We start from the raw sequence: 15,255 nt of genomic DNA, 5'->3' as shown, positions 1-15,255 counted from the left end.
TGTGTCATTGCAATATGCACAGAATCCAACTATATAAAAACTGGCCAATCTGGGTCATTTTGCATTTTTGCAGAACTCTGCAGAGCTTTCTGTAAACATAGAGCAACATAGCTACAGAAAAAGATTATTCGACCCAATAACTCAACCTTTTTTGTTGATCTTAACTCTGCCTCCTCTGTAATTTGGTTGTTGTTTCTTGAAAATAAAATGTATTTGCTTCAATGAAGAGCACGTTATTGTGAATCAGGGACAGCATGGTCACACTGTTCTGTGACAGTATCCCACTCAATCTTGAGGCAGATAGTACCTGCTGTCCCCAAAATCTCTTGTCTGTACCTCAAGGAGTACTGTGGACTTCCCAGAACATCTTTATCACTTCCCAGTATTTCACAACTGGATTTCCTGCACAGATGTTATAACACGAATGCCACCAGTTCAATTGCATTGAATCTCCGGATGTCACAACCCACTTTGTATTCTCACTCACCCAGGCATCAGGTGTTTATGGTCTTTCCTGAATCTTTCTAGCTTCCTACCCATCAACAAGTAGAATGCCTGACCAGGAGTACAACTCCCTTCCTCTGTAGAATCAAGGGGATCCTGTACCCTAAATGTTCAATTCCCTATGCCAAAATCTGAGCTTCCAATGATCCCAGGACACCTTTACCTTCCCTCAGAGACTTCACCAGTTTCAAATGTTCCACCATCAGCACCAACTTGGACAGATGCCTTTCATCCTCATCCACCATGACTTGATCATGTCATACCTGACACATAGGAAGATGCCTGTGCTAATTGGAGGGTCAGTCATCCCAGTTCCAGGACGTACCTGCAGGTGTTCCTCAGGGTCATGGCCTCAGCCCAGTAGGCCCAAACATCTTCAGCCTTTTCATCAATGACCTTCCCTCCATCAGAAGTAGGGATGTTCTCTGATAAATACACAATGTTCAACACCATTCATGACCCCTCATATATTGAAACAGTCCGTGTTCTGGACAATATCCAGACTTAGGCTAAAAACTGCCAAGTAATATTCATGCCACACAAACGCTAGGCGAATTCCACCTCCAATAAGAGACAATTGAATCACTATCCCTTGATATTCAATGGTGTGACCATCCTTGAGACCTCTACTATCAAATTCTGGGAGTTACTATTGACCAGAAACTTAACTAAACTAGCTACATAAAAACAGTGGCTACAACAGCAGATCAGAGGCTGGGAATAGTGCAGCGAGTAATTCATCTTCTGACTCCCCATAGCCTGTCTACTCACTATAAAACACAGGCCAGGAGTGTGAAGGAATACTCTCCACTTGCCTGGATGAGTGCAGCTCCAACAACACTCAAGAAGCTCAACACCATCCAAGACAAAACAGCATACTTGGAGTGCCACCACAAACACAAGCATCCACTCCCTCCACCACTGACGCTCAGTAACAGCAGTGTATACTATCTACAAGATGAACATCAGAAATTCACAAAAGATCCTCAGACAGCACCTTCCAAACCCATGACCACTTTGATCTAGAAGGACAAGGGTCACAGATACATGGCAACACCACCACGGCCTACAACTTCCTCTCCAAGCCAATCACCATTCTTACTTAGAAATATATCACTGTTCCTTCAGTATCATTAGGTCAAAATCCTTGAATTCCCCCCCTCACACCTATGTGGGTCTACCAAGGTGTGGCTAGGTGCCCTCCCACACAATGGAAGCTGTGTAGTATAATTAAACCTTGGTGGTGATAGGGTTGTGCAAGTGATGATTCCACTCAATGCTGCCAGATGCAGCTGTTCCTGGTCTGCCAGCAAGTCACTGACCCACACGCTGCTCAATGCATAGGAACTGAGATCATTCCTGCACATGTTCATATCAAGCACTCTGTGCTGGAAGACAATAAATACTAGGCGTTTGCTCCAATTTTAACTTGTCCACTTCTATTTACTGGCTGGCCAATATCCTATTAGTTTTCCAAAAATGAACAAAGGCATGAATTGATGGCTATCAATACAGTGAAAGAAAATGAGTGGTTAGCTGGTTGTTTGAAGCATAAGTGTCTCTTTGTTTGTGAGAAGAAACACACAAGTGAATAAAAAGGACTGGAAAAGATACGCTGGACAGTATGATATCATTTGGATGTATCTTAAAGCCATCTAACCCCATTGCATCCACCATCCTCCCTGAAAATTACCACAAGAGAGTCTCAGTGACACTCTGAAGGCTCAGAGAATGTGTACCAGGATATCTCACCCCCGGTTTAACTTGTAACCTGCAAGTCAGTTCCTCCAACAATATAGTCCTTTCTCAGTGCTTCCCACAACCCACAGACTCTGAGAGGGGTGTTACCAGTGAGGTACAGTGAATACATTTACTACATACTTATTCTGAAATCTCTCTTAACTCAAGACAAGCAGAATAAAAAGAGTCAGCTTGTACTTCACTTTTAGATTAGATTCCCTACAGTGTGGAAACAGGCCCTTCGGCCCAACAAGTCCACACTGACCCTCCGAAGAGCAACCCACCCAGACCCATTTCTCTCTGGCTAATGCAGCTAACACTCTAGGCAATTTAGCATGGCCAATTCACGTGACCTGCACATCTTTGGACTGTGGGAGGAAACCCACGCAGACACAGGGAGAATGTGCAAACTCCACACAGACAGTTGCCTAAGGCTAGAATTGAACCTGGGACCCTGGTGCTGTGAGGCAGCAGTGCTAACCACTGAGCCACCATGCTGCCCCCAATTGCTTGATCAGCAACAAAAACAACATCATGTCGAGCTCTTTAATACTATTTTTGTACTTCCCACAATTTTTGAGTTGAGGATTTTTCAGGATTGCTGTTGAGAATGAAAACTGAAAGTATCTGATTACTTTTAACTGCAGAAAATATATTAAAGCCCATCACCAACAACAAAAAAAATCAACACCCCAGGGAATATTTTCCTCTTTGTGTTATTTAATATTTGGAGCATGTTAGTTCTGAACAGCGCCAGGTGCACAACAATAACTGGACTTCCATTAAAAAATTCATTGTTTTGGGATTACAATGGAATCTTATCAATGAGATAATTTTTATGAGCTGCATACCATATATCCTGACACCAACTAAAATATACAACAGAGGAGAGAGGTATCAAATTCCTTGCACTGAGTTTTATTGTTCCAACTCTCTTCAGGATCAGGATATTTAAGCTTCACTGACAACCAGCTAAAACATGTATAAAATGTATTAAAGGAAACTCTGAGTGAAATGACAATGGTCTTTGATATGATTCAGAGAGGATAATTGTAGTAGCTGCCCGTTTAAGATAAATCATTGTGTTTTATAAAAATTAATCAACAAGGCCAAGCTTTGAAGTCATGACTTCAAAGGATTTATATCCGAACAGCTCTCAATCAAATGTCATGGTAGGGATGGTAATGAGCGCTATAAGGGAATACTTTGACAAAGCAAATGTTACCAGGAAACCAGCAACATATTAGATGGAGAAGGTGTGCAGCAAATATAAGTGACAAACAGGAACATAGCCGAGAATGTGGTGCTGGAAAAGCACAGCAGATCAGGCAGTATCCAAAGAGCAGAGAAATCAATCTTTCAGGCATGAGCCCTGCATCAGGAACATACAGCAACTTAACAAAGAACACCAGGCAGAAAGTAGATGGAGGTTAAAAGAAAAGCTGACTAGCATCACATGAGAGAGTGAGTGTGTTAATATATAAGGGTTCTTGCAAATGAAATTGATGAATTACAATGCAAATTTCCAAATGGGCTAATGATATAGTGATTATAGACGAAACATGAGTAGGAATGAGATGTCAATGGATTCAAAATCGATAGGGAAAGGGAAAAAGAGAAGACAGAAGCTGGTGGTACAGGGAGTGGGGATGGTCAATATTTATCAAGGATATTATTGAAGTTCAATAAAAGGACACATAATGGATTTGATTAGTTTTAAAGAACAGAAAGTAGCCTATTACGTTTAATTTGGATGCAAATAGTGAGAAGGAAATAGAAAAGCAACAGGGGTCAGTAAGTTTAATATTGTATTAAGAGCCAGGGACTTTCATTATTTTGAAAGAAGCTGGCAAAACCAGATAAAAGGACAGAGTGGATGAAGAATTCCTAAAATATTGCAGAAGGTGCGCTTTATATTAATTTTGTAACCAGCCAATGAGAAAGGAACTGGTTCTGGTGAATAAAGGAAGGCAATCAAAGACAGATTTTATGCAGCCTCCATTAGTTCACTGAGTGCATTCTGAAATTCCTCATTGTTGCGATCACACTCCAGGGCTCTCTGAAAGTATCCAATGGCTTCGGATTTCTTGCCATCCAATTGGCACAAAAATCCCAAGATGCCAAAGGCAACACTGTCTCTTGAATATTCATTCAATCGATGTTCAGCAATTCCTTCTAATTCTGCTCGACATTTCATCGACAGCTCTCCCCATGTCTTGATTTTTAAGCATTCTTTAAAATAACGAATAGCATTAGGCTGTGATCTTTTCCCATATAGCTGGTATATTCCATAGTTCCCAAATATTAAGTGTCTATTTATGTCATTGCAATCTTTATTTCTGATCTGGTTTTCATAGATCTCATCAATCTTGGAATATTCTTTAGTTTCTTTAAGGATTTCTATCAAATCAAGCATTGCAAAAATAAGTGATGGTTTCTGATCAAATGCTGTTTGGAAATGATATTTGCAAAGTTCAATCAAGTTTTTTCTTTCTTCATGAGCAAGATATTTATAAGGTGTCTTTTGCTGTTCAGACAACTTCTTTTTGTAGCATAAACCGATCTGGTGGTGTAGGAGTCCAGAGTTTGGTTTATCCATCAGTGCCTTTTTTAACATCTCTAGGGATTGTTCAACAGATCCTTCCTTTCTTAAAGCTTTGGCCACATATTGAATTAAATAGGGATCATCAGGAGAATTCAGGAGCACATCTTCTAACAATCTGTGAGATTCCTCTTTCTGTTTGAAATATTGTAGTCTTTGAGCTAGCATGACCTTGAGAAAAGAGTCCTTTGGGTTCAGTTCCAATGCCCGATGTAATTGCTTCACTACTTTGCAGTGCTCAGGACACTGAGGGTCTCCAAAAATTTCTTTAATTCGGAACAGAGAGGTTGCGTGAGCTGTATTCCACTCAATGTTATCAGGATCTGCTTCCAGAGCCTTCTCAATACATTCATTTGCCTCTTCATAATATTTCCAGCCAAATCTCAACAGGGACCAACCCTTCTCCCCGTATACTTCAGGGGTCATTGCTGTAAAGCGAGAGGCATCAGGGAACTGTTGGCAGATCCTCTCCAGCTTGTCGAGGTAGGCCTGAGCCCCTGCCACTTCTCCCACGTGGTAATAGACCCAGGCTGCGTTTCCGTAGGTGACGATGCTCCACTTTTCAACATTCGACTTGTGATCCTTCTTCAGAATCTCCTCAGCTTCCCACAAATTATTGAATGCCTCCTCATGTTTACCTCGTACACAGTTGACAAAAATAAGTAGATTGTAAGGCATGACTTTATATTGCACAATGTCAGCCTCAATTGTGTAATTCAATCGTTCCTGCAAATCATCCCACTCCACATCCTCTAGTTGCAGGGTCCACGTGAAGTGACATTGTAACTGAAGCAGTTTCTCTTTCAGGGAATCCTTTGCGGTGTCACTGTAAGAAACAGGTGGAAAGATTTATTGCTTTTATGCAACCTTCAGCAAGAAATTAGCAATCTATTTCACACTGGGCAGCCTGAATCTCAGCAAACCCAATAAGTGGTTCAAAAACTCAAATAACAACTAGAATCTGAAATGTACAGATAGAACAAAATGAACAGACAGCACCATTAGTGGACAGGGAAAATGCTGAAAATAATCATCATGAATTTGAACCCCATGATCCTGTTAAACAGAGTCACAGCCTTCCTGAAAATAAACACAGGAGGGTTTCAATGAAGATCTTGAAGGCTTGAGCAGTTGAAACGAGGCTGTTTGAAGCTCTGAGTTAATTTATAACTTGAAAGTTAGCAGATCCTACAGGGCAGTCCACTCCCAGTGCTCCCCATTTGGATTCATTCATTTGAAACAGTGAGGTCGCAAGAGCTGTATTTCACTCAATATTATCAAGATCCTCCTCCCGAGCTTTATCAATGCATTGATTTGCCCCTTCATAATATTTCCTGCCAAATCTCAGAGGAGGTTCAGAGACAGCATGTTCCTGATGGAGTGAAAGGTAAGGCTGGTAGGAGTAGGCAACCCGAGATAACCAGAGTTTTTGATGCCTTTGCTCAAGTAAACGAAGGAGGCATATTATATGAATAGGAAACAGTGATGTTTGCAGATGCTGGAGATCAGAGTTGAGAGTGTGTTGCTGGAAAAGCACAGCAGGTCAGGCAGCATAATATGTATAGGCAGCTGGGATCAAGTGAATTCTATGAGAAGTGAACAGGGTGTCAGAATACACCTAAAAGATATATCAGGAGGGTTAACAGATGACACGGATGCTCGGGAACTTGGGGAGATAAACTGTGATGTAGTGAAGAGAACCACATTACAGAAGAGGAGGTGCTGGAATTCTTAAAAAGCTTTAAGGTCGATAAATTCCCTGGACCTGAGACTTTGTGGGAGGTTACAGATGAAGTTGTGGTGCTTCTAGCGAAAATATTTCTATCATCAACAGCCACAGAAGCAAAGCCTGAAGATTGGAGGGTAGCTAATGTTGTGTCATTACTTAAGGAAGGCTGTAGGGAAATGCCTGGGAACCACAGGCTGGTGAACCTAATGTACATGGTGGGTCAATCATGAGACTGGATTCTGAGAAACAGGATCTACAGGCATTTGGAGAGACAAGAACACATTTGGGATAGTCAGCACGGATTTGTGCGTGGGAAATCAAGGTGTTGCATTTTGATAGGTCAAACCAAGGCAGGATTTACATAGTCGATGTAGGGTCATGGGAAATGTTATAGAACAAGGCGATCTAGGAGTACTGGTTCATTGTGAAAGTGTCCTTGAAAGTGGAGTCACATATCGACAGGGCGGCCAAAGAAGGCTTTCAGCATTCTGGCTTTCATTGGTCAGAGCATTGAGTATAGGTTTGGGGATGTCTTGTTGCAGCTGTATAAGACCTTGGTAAGGCATAGTTGGAGTACTGCATGCAGTTCTTGTCACCCTACTATAGCGAGGATATTGTTAAACTAGAAAAAGTGCAGAAATGATTTACTAGCATGCTACCTGGATTGGAAGGTTTCAGTTATAAGGAGAGCTTGGATATGCTGGGACTTTTCTCCCTGGAGCGTAGGAGACTAAGGGGCGACCTAACAGAGGTCTATAAAATCATGAGAGGCATAGATATGGCATCGATAGCCAACAGCTTTTCCTCATGGTAGGGGAGTCTAAAACTCGAGGACATAAGTTTAAAGGGAGGGATACAAAAGGGTCCAGATGGGCAACTTTTTTTTCGCACAGTGTGTGTTGAGTATCTAGAACAGGCTGCCAGAGGGAGTCATGGAGGCAAGTACAACATTGTTATTGAAGAAACATTTGGACAAGTACAAGGCTTGGATAGGTATGGAGGGAAGTGGACCAAACGCAGCCAAATGGGACTAGATTAACTGTAAAAACTGGGCGGCATGGCCAAGTTAGGCTGAACTCTATAGTCAATGACAGGGACCAATCCTTCTCCCCAAATCCTACAGATTAATCTGAGAAAGGTGTTGCCACAGAGCTACAGCTGACACTTCACCGCACCTGCAACTTACACATAAAAATCTCTCTTACTTCATGATGATAGAGTAAAGACGGGCAGCTGCGGCTTCACTTCTGCTTCCCTTAATCAGCAGCAAAGGTAGAACCAGGTCTGCTCAGCTCTTCACAGCTACTTCCATACTCCTCACAACTTACACAGTACTCAGATTTTTCACAATTGAAAGCGAGAACGGAAATTTAAAGCAGCACGTTGCTGAGAATCTGCAGAAAATGTGTTAAAGCCCATCTCAAATACAAAATATCAACTTGCCCCCACCCACCAACCGGGTTTATTATTTTCTTCTTGTTATATGAAACTTGCTGCATGTTCGCTCTGTTGGTATTCTCACCTGTTGCACAGCAACAAAAACTGGACTTTCATAAAGAATTAATTGCTTTGTTATTACGATGGAGAGTGAACAATGAAAGACTTTCCATGGACTGTAAGCTACATATACCACATGGGGTGTGATTGGGGAGAATCACAGAGCCCAATTCTGCAGAAACACAACCTCCACTCAAAGCATCACATTTCCAACATTGGCTCCCATTGCCACACGTGTGCCTGTGGATAATGATACGTAGGCATCCCTGACAACCACCTGGAGCGTGAAAAGTTAACGAAAGGTCTTCCTGAAATGTTTAAAATGCTGATAAGTTTCAATAGGATTCTGAGAGGGAATCTATTGACCTGATGTAAAAATCCGTAATTGAACAGAATTTGATTCAACATCATGATAGGGCAAGTAATGACAGCATAGAGGAGAACTCGAATAATTAGACAGTGAGAGATGTACCAGGGAGTAACAGCCAAGAGAGGGAGAAGATGTGCAGAAGGTAATGGGGACAAACAGTAACAGACCAAAGAATAGTAGGCAATGACATTAAATGAAGGTTCAAAACAAAGCTGTGTCAGAATGTAAACATGCTCATGTAAGGAACATTACATCTACAATTGGTGAGTTACAAGAGAAAGTTTCCACATGGCGTTATGATGTAGTGACTATACAGAGCCCTGACTGAGCCATGAGTAGGTGTGGGAACTAAACATTTCCGTCATCAATGAATTCAAGGAGGGAGTAGAGAAGGAAAATGAAATAAGAGCAAAGGGTTTGGAGGGTGGGGATGTCAATATTAATCAAAGCTATTCCAGGTTGCTATTCTACAGAGAGATGCCAATGTAATGGATTCAAAGACTGAATACATTTGGTTTGAGGTCAGGAAAGGAGCTGTTGCCTATTGTAAATTCCAAATAGTAAGTAGGATGTAGAAGAGTGATTTGTCAGCAAACTTCAGAAAGATGCAAAAAGAATAGAACAATAAGAATCATGTATTATGTAATAATGGTGGCACGGTGGCACAGTGGTTAGCACTGCTGCCTCACAGCGCCAGAGACCTGGGTTCAATTCCCACATGTGGAGTTTGCACGTTCTCCCCGTGTCTGCGTGGGTTTCCTCCGGGTGCTCCGGTTTCCTCCCACAGTCCAAAGATGTGCGGGTCAGGTGAATTGGCCATGCTAAATTGCCCGTAGTGTTAGGTAAGGGGTGAATGTAGGGGTATTGGTGGGTTGTGCTTCGGTGGGACGGTGTGGACTTGTTGGGCCGAAGGGCCTGTTTCTACACTGTAAGTAATCTAAAAAAATGTCAGAAGAAGCAGAGGGAGGAGCTAGAAGGGTGAAGAATCTTAAAACACATGCAAGAGATGTGCCGTAAGTTATTGCATTTCTCACACAATGAGAGGATCACTCAGTCTGGATCTGGGCAATTCAAGCATTCTGAAGAAGGGTCACTGATCTCAAAACATTAACCCTACTTCTCTCTCCACAGACCAGCTGAGTTTCTCCAGCAATTCAAGCATCTTGAAGGAAGAGAGTATCTTGGATTATTGTGATGATAGTGTAAGGAAGTTTAAAACAATTATTGGGAGTGACAAAGAAGACTCAAAAGTGATTGCACAACTAGGTGAAATTCTATTTCAGGTATTTTAGTAATGGATCTAGCTCATGTGGACTGGAAACTAAACTGGTTAAGAAAGTCATTAATGGGAAATTTGCAGCTGTCAAAATGAAGATATTTCAAGTCCAAAATTAAACAAAGCAACATAAAGCATTTTAGTAATGTAAATCAAAGTAGTAGCATTGCATAACACCAGCAAGATAGACTGAAGAAATTCACTAAAGTCCCTTAGCCAGCACTTTTCAAGCTCCGAACAATTTTCACCAAGAAGGACAAGGTTAGCTGATACATGGGAACACTATTACCTACCAGTTCTCTTCTCAGTCACTCACCATTCTGAGTTAGAAACAAATCTCTGTTCCTAATGCCTAAGATTTCACCTTAGCACTGGCATGTCAGAACTCAATTCTTCAGCTAACATCATCTCTTAAACCTTGCACAGTGGCAGAAAGGACTGTAACCCCATACTGGTTCAAAAGAGGATCAAATACTTTCTAGAGAGCTGCTGACTAATTTTTGATGGATGTTGGTACAACAGGGAATCATATGGCAAATCTGCATTGATTTGACATAACTCTCAGTAAAGGGTGCAGCAGAATATATTCCCCTAGGACAACAACATGACAAGGAGACTGAACAGAGGTGACAAGGAGCATGAAAAGGAAGAGCTGTGTGAATAGGTTTCTCATCATGAAGTAACATCCAACCAGAGACTCCAGGGAGCAATTCATCTTCCTCAGCATCAGTAAGGAACAATGTGCTTCAATAAGAGTGTGCTTGCTGAAATCTGCTTCCTGCTACAGCCATGACAGCATCATCAGCACAGAGCAAGCATGCACCAGCTTCCTGCCAGGCTCAAATAGCTGGCATTTACAATATCTCCCATCTCTTCAGTTTCAGTATGGTTATTGATAACAGCCATAGATAATGATGGTGAGCTCTAATGATAGTTCATGCACATTCCACATCAGCGAGCTTCTGCAGTCTTCAGTCTTAAATAAGACATTTACCGCAAATGCTTTCCATGCTTTATTCCACCCTCTAATCACTATATTGATAAAGTGTTGTGCTGGAAAGAGACAGCAGTTCAGGCAGCATCTGATGAGCAAAAGAGTCAATGTTTCGGGTTTAAACCTAAAACAACAATTCTCTTGCAAGTCCTGATGAAGGATTAAGCATAAAACATTGACTTTCTCGCTCCTCGGATGCTGCTTGACCTGCTGGGCTTTTTCCAGCCTCACACTTTATTGACTCTAACTTTTCCAGCAACAGCACTGCTCACTAACTTCTAACCACTATTTGCCCTATTGTGATTTCTGAAACCCAGATTTATTGTATGGTTTCATTAAATTAAAAACAGGATGTTGTACCCCTGTCAATTGCAAATTGCCAGAAACTGCTGAACTATTTGTGGAAATGGGTATTTTGGATATAACTTCTAGTGATTTCCTAATTTGCTACATTTGCAAATTAATGGCCCATCAAATTTGCCACAGAAAATTAAGTCTGATAGCTAATAATGTAAGTACAATTTTCACAACGGGATAATTGGTAATCACTCCTAATCATGCTCACTCATCAAGAAAGTTAACAATTACAAGTGTGGAATTTGTTCCTTCTGGGCAGCACAGTATTGGGGAATTTAAAAGTGTATATATGCAAATATTTAGAGTTTCTAAATGTTACTTTCATTCTCTTTTTGTCTACTATAAACCAATCTTTGTCTCACTTTTCCTAACTAAACTTGATGTGACAGTGAATTCACTCAGTCTAGTTCATCCCGTTTCTCAGAGCTTACTCCATTTATTTTTTAATCCTTCAGGGTTATGGAGGTACACTATTGTTCTAAATAATTCCAGCATCCCAGATTCCATTCAAGCAATATATTAGGCTTCAGTCTCAAAAGCAACAGTTCACCATCCTTACTATTGTCTGGTCCATTTTGTAGCATGTGTCTCTTTAATCCTACAGTTTCAAATTTGCAAACAAAACTGTCTATTTCTTTTGGAAGCACCTGTTGGAGATCTATCTACAGAAAATCAATTACTTTGCCTTTTGCAATGTTATCTGTGACTTCAAACAAGTTAGTCAAACATGATTTACTTTAATAACCCCATGTCATCTGTCACCTAATTTTCCCAATGAAAGTTATTATTTTCTCAAATGAATATCTCTAAAATGTCACCAGTTCTGAGGTTAGGCTGCCTGCTGGATCATTGTAAGTCATAGACTCATCAAGATGTACAGCATAGAAACAGGCCCTTTGGTCCAACTTGTCCATGCTGACTAGATATCCTAAATAAATCTAGTCCCATTTGCCAGCATTCGGCCATTTCCCTCTAAACTTTCCTATTCAAAGATCCATCCCACCCTGGCAATGTTTTTCTACAGCCTCTACCATCGGGGAGATGGTACAGAAGCCTGAACACACGCACCAGCTGGTTTCAGAACAGTTTCTATCGACTATTGTTGCAATACTGAATGGTCTCACAAACTCTTAACATTCGCCTGCACCTGTGTTTTTGTTTTTGCCGCTGTTTACCTATTATTTACTATCTATGCTTCTTAACCTGTGATCTGCCTGCACTGCTCACAAGACAAAGCCTTTCACTGTGCCTTGGTACACGTGACAATAAATTCAATTCAATTCAATTCAATTCAATTCATATAACCATCCAGATGCCTTTTAAATGTTGTAATTGTACCAGCCTCCATCACTTCCTCTGGCAGCTCATTCCACACACGTACCAAACTCTGCGTGAAAGAGTTGCCCCTTAGGTCCCTTTTAAATCTTTGCCCTCTCACCCTAAACCTATGCCCTCTAGCTCTGCACTCTCCCACTCCAGGAAGAAGACCTTGTCTGTTTATCCTATCCATGCCCCTCATGATTTTATAAACCTCTATAAGGTCATCTCTCAGCCTCCAATGCTCCAGAGAAAATAGCACAAGATAATTTGACCTTTCCCAGTAGCTCAAACCCTCCAACTCTGGCAACATCCTTGTAAATCTTTTCTGAACCCTTTCAAGCTTCAAAACATCCTTCCTGTAGCAGGACGACCAAAATTGCACACAATATTCCAAAAGTAGCCTAACCAATGTCCTATACAGCCACAGTATGACCTCCCAATTCCTATACTCAATGCACTAACTAACAAAGGCAAACACCTTCTTCATTATCCTATCTATCTGTAACTCCACTTTCAAGGAGCTATGAACCTGCACTCTAAGGCCTCTTTGTTCAGCAACAATCCCCAGGACCTTACAATTAGGTGTCTAAGTCCTGCCTTGATATGCCTTTTCCAGGTTTATCATTCCCGCCTTTTTGAAATCGCTGTGACACTTGCGATATACTAGTTCTCTGGATCTGCATTCAGTTGATGGGGTGGGGTGTTCCCTGTCGCCTTACGCATCACTTTAGGGCGGCACGGTGGCACAGTGGTTAGCACTGCTGCCTCACAGCGCCTGTAGACCCGGGTTCAATTCCCGACTCAGGCGACTGACTGTGTGGAGTTTGCACGTTCTCCCCGTGTCTGCGTGGGTTTCCTCCGGGTGCTCTGGTTTCCTCCCACAGTCACAAAGATGTGCGGGTCAGGTGAATTGGCCAAGCTAAAATTGCCCGTAGTGTTAGGTAAGGGGTAAATGTAGGGGTATGGGTGGGTTGCGCTTCGGCGGGTCGGTGTGGACTTGTTGGGCCGAAGGGCCTGTTTCCACACTGTAAGTCTAATCTAAACCACTCTCAGATCGAAGGTGATTTTTTTCCAAAAATATACTTTATTCATAAAATATTTTTTATCCACATCCATAGCCACTAAAGCAGTTTAAATCTGAACAATCTTTACATATTTTAGATTAGATTGCTTACAGTGTGGAAATAGGCCCTTTGACCTAACAAATCCACACCAACCCACCCAGACCCATTCCCCTACACCTAACACTACGGGCAATTTAGCATGGCCAATTCACCTAACCTGCACAGTTTTGGACTGTGGGAGGAAACTAGAGCACACGAAGGAAATCCACGCAGACACAGGGAGAATGTGCAAACTCCACACAGTCAGTCTCCTGAGGTGGGAATTGAATGTGGGTCTCTGGTACTGTGAGGCAGCAGTGCTAACCATTGTGCCACGAGAACAAACAAACCCAAGACATTTCTTACTTATACAAGACTGTATTTACATCCATTTGAGGCACTAGGAGGGCCTGATAATTGAGTGAGCTCCCATTGTCCTCAAATTGTGGTCTATCCCCACTACGCCTTGGCGGCAGCTACCTCAAATGTTAGTGCGCCCGTCAGCACATAGCCCTGGACCTTGGAATGTGCCAGTCTGCATATACTTAGTTGAGGTCAACTCTTTACACTGGAAGACTAACAGATTTCAGGTAGACCGAAGAGCATCTTTCACTGAGTTGACGGTCTTCCAGGTGTGGTCGATGTTTGTCTTGGTGTGCGTAGCGGAGAACTGACTGTAGAACGCAGAGTCCTGTGTCACTGAGCTGCTCAGAACCAACCTCAGCAAAAACACTGCATCTTTCTCCACACTTCTTTCGCTCAGGCACATTCCAGCAGGAGACATGTGTTTTTCTCTATCACCCCCTCCTCCCAACAACTGCTTTGAGGACAGTGTGCAGCAGGTCAGAGAGTCCGGGCACACATGAAGGGTCTCACAGGTTGTGCCCTTCTCAACACTAGCCAAAACATGTCTTTGGAAAGTTGGAAAGTTGGTCCTTGTTGGAAAGTTCTGGTGATGAGACATTCTGCTAAATGACTTTGACAGTCTGCTCAACGAACAATGTGACAGGATCCACCCTCTCCTTTTCCCATTTGATCTTGAGGACATTACATGCTGACTACTTCTTGAAGGGCTTGTGGTCAAAGGTATTTTTCACTTCAAATCACTCCATGAAGGTCAGGTGATATGGAAGGGCCCAACTTCTTGGAGCATTCCACGACAACAAGGCCTGTCCCATTCTTCACAGCTCCAGGGAGTTGGAGATACAACCAATGTCTCCATGGTCTCCAAGCTCATTTGCCTCAGCAACTTGAGATGCAACCTACCCAGATCTGGTAACTCTAGTGTGCTTCAACCTTTTAGTTCACTCTTTACAAAAACTGGCTTTTTATCCTTGAAAGGGAGTATGTAAACAGTACAGGTTTACTGGTAATTGCAAAGTCCTTATGAACAGTTTGAAGTGTGAACATGTCATGATATGATTAGATAATACAGTCGTATGTTTTAGTGAGAACGTGATTGGACAATGTAGTCCATGTGTACTAACTTGGAATGTGAATTTTGTAAATCTGGTTGGTTGGAGGTAGGAGGTGAGTAAACATGTAATCTGCAATTAGAAACTTGTTATCTGTAAAAATAGGTTAAAAGCTTAGTTCTTGCAATAAAATTTGAACGGTACACCATTTTCTTGATGTGTCTGTTGTGGCATTGCTGCAGCTTTAAGAGGGTATTTTGTCTTGGTTTCTGTTAAGGGAGAGATTGAACGAGAGGTATTGAGCTGGCTACTGAAGGTCACTGGAGTAAACAGCTTGGGAGGCTGTTT

The 15,255-nt window shown here is 41.9% G+C and overlaps 1 protein-coding gene across 1 annotated transcript; it reads right to left on the bottom strand.

Annotated features, from left to right (window-relative positions):
• Window positions 1–4,231: 4,231 nt before the first annotated feature.
• LOC132826124 (interferon-induced protein with tetratricopeptide repeats 5-like) lies at window positions 4,232–14,276 on the bottom strand. The gene is made up of 2 exons (XM_060841773.1): window positions 14,089–14,276; window positions 4,232–5,672 (listed from the first exon to the last, which is right to left on the bottom strand). Exons 1-2 carry the CDS (start codon window positions 14,274–14,276, stop codon window positions 4,232–4,234), a joined length of 1,629 nt encoding a protein of 542 aa, XP_060697756.1.
• Window positions 14,277–15,255: the final 979 nt, after the last annotated feature.

Source organism: Hemiscyllium ocellatum, chromosome 22 (genome assembly GCF_020745735.1).
Source record: "Hemiscyllium ocellatum isolate sHemOce1 chromosome 22, sHemOce1.pat.X.cur, whole genome shotgun sequence".
Lineage (NCBI taxonomy): Eukaryota > Metazoa > Chordata > Chondrichthyes > Orectolobiformes > Hemiscylliidae > Hemiscyllium > Hemiscyllium ocellatum.
Note: the sequence above shows the minus strand (reverse complement) of the source record. Positions and strands in the feature narration are given on the sequence as shown.